Raw genomic sequence first — 1,940 nt, 5'->3', positions numbered from 1 at the left:
ACTAGAGGCTCTCCTTTAATTAGATCTAACTCTTAACTGAATCACAATGCATGAGCGCGGCTCTATCTGAACAGTGCAGGAAGCCGGTGGCAGCTCAAAGTTAGGAGTATTTTCTAGTACGAAATTATCGATAAAAAGAAAAATTATAGAATACCCAGCAAAGCCCCAATTCGTCCGAGCCAGGCCCCTTGGCCCAGCTCCTCTGGCCGAGCTGGGCTCGACAGGCGCCCGCGCGCGGCGCCTATATAAACACACCCCTGCCCCTGCTCTAGCATAAGCATGCAAGTAATCACACACTCAACTTCTCTGCTTATGGTGCCAGACCAACGTGCCTAGTAGTACCTCAAGCACCAAGATCCACTGATCGATGGAGCTGCTTCCTCTTCTCACGTGGCTCCTCCTTGCGCACGCCATGGCGTACCTGGCCTGGACGGCCGCCGCACGCCGCCGGCAGCCGCGGTGCTACCTCCTGGACTACGTCTGCCACAAGCCCCGCGACGACCGCAAGCTGTCGACGGAGACGGCCGGCGACGTGATCCAGCGCAACGCGCGGCTGGGTCTGACCGACTACCGCTTCCTCCTCCGCGTCATCGTCCGCTCCGGCATCGGCGAGGAGACCTACGCCCCGCGCAACATCCTAGCGGGCCGCGAGGACTCGCCCACCCTGCGGGACTCGCTGGAGGAGATGGACGCCTTCTTCGACGAGGTCATCGGGGAGCTCTTCGCCCGGACGAGGTTCGCGCCCCGCGACGTGGACGTGCTGGTCTTCAACGTCTCCATGCTCTCCCCGTGCCCGTCGCTGTCGTCCCGGATCGTGCACCGCTACGGCCTGCGCGAGGACGTGGCGGCGTACAACCTCACGGGGATGGGGTGCAGCGCGGGGCTCATCGCGCTGGACCTGGCCCGGAACGCGCTGCGGACGCGGCCCCGCGCGCTGGCGCTCGTGGTGTCGTCCGAGTCCATCGCGCCTAACTGGTACTCCGGCACCGACAAGTCCATGATGCTTGCCAACTGCCTGTTCCGCTGCGGCGGCTCCGCGGTGCTGGTCACCAACGACCCGGCGCACCGCGGGCGCGCCAAGATGGAGCTCAGCTGCCTGGTGCGCGCCAACATCGGCGCCAGCGACGACGCGCACGCGTGTGCGCTGCAGCGCGAGGACGCCGAGGGCCGCGTCGGGATCAGCCTCAGCAAGGCGCTCCCCAAGGCCGCCGTGCGCGCCTTCGCCGTGAACCTGCGCCGCCTCGCGCCGCGCGTGCTCCCCGTCGCCGAGCTCGCGCGGTTCACCGCGCGCCACCTCGCCCGGAGGCTCTTCTTCCAGTTCCCGCACATGCAGGGCTCCGGCAAGCAGCACAAGGGCGGCGGCGACGCGGCGCCAAAGATCAACTTCAAGGCCGGGGTGGACCACTTCTGCCTCCACCCCGGCGGCGTCGCGGTGATCGACGCGGTGAAGCGGGACATGGGGCTGGAAGAGCGCGACGTGGAGCCGTCGAGGATGACTCTGCACAGGTGGGGGAACACGTCCACGAGCAGCGTCTGGTACGTGCTGTCGTACATGGAGGCCAAGGGGCGGCTCAAGGTCGGGGACAGGGTGCTCATGGTCACCTTCGGGTCCGGGTTCAAGTGCAACAGCTGCGTGTGGGAGGTGACCGGCGACATGGCCGACAGGGGAGCCTGGGCCGACTGCATTGACGCCTACCCGCCGGAGAGCCTGGCCAACCCGTACATGGACAAGTTCGGTTGGATCAACGACGTCGACGGCGACACCTTGATGCTCTAACTGTACACGGTACAGTCACGATCGAGCACCATTTGGGCTCATGTATGCCAGCCTGCATCCTACTGCATGACGACCACGGAAGCAGTAAAAAGCAGGTTGTTCGTTCAGGTGATGCATGCGTGTTAGCCACCTCAATCAGTGGAATGGAATTGAATTTAGTTCA

General features: G+C 64.2%; 1 protein-coding gene across 1 annotated transcript; it reads left to right on the top strand.

Annotated features, from left to right (window-relative positions):
* The first annotated feature begins 281 nt into the window (after window positions 1-281).
* LOC136532357 (3-ketoacyl-CoA synthase 12-like) lies at window positions 282-1,940 on the top strand. Its single transcript, XM_066524959.1, has one exon. It carries the CDS (start codon window positions 368-370, stop codon window positions 1,775-1,777), a length of 1,410 nt encoding a protein of 469 aa, XP_066381056.1. The 5' UTR covers window positions 282-367; the 3' UTR covers window positions 1,778-1,940.

Source organism: Miscanthus floridulus, unplaced genomic scaffold (genome assembly GCF_019320115.1).
Source record: "Miscanthus floridulus cultivar M001 unplaced genomic scaffold, ASM1932011v1 fs_588_2_3, whole genome shotgun sequence".
In the NCBI taxonomy this organism is placed as follows: Eukaryota; Viridiplantae; Streptophyta; class Magnoliopsida; order Poales; family Poaceae; genus Miscanthus; species Miscanthus floridulus.
Note: the sequence above shows the minus strand (reverse complement) of the source record. Positions and strands in the feature narration are given on the sequence as shown.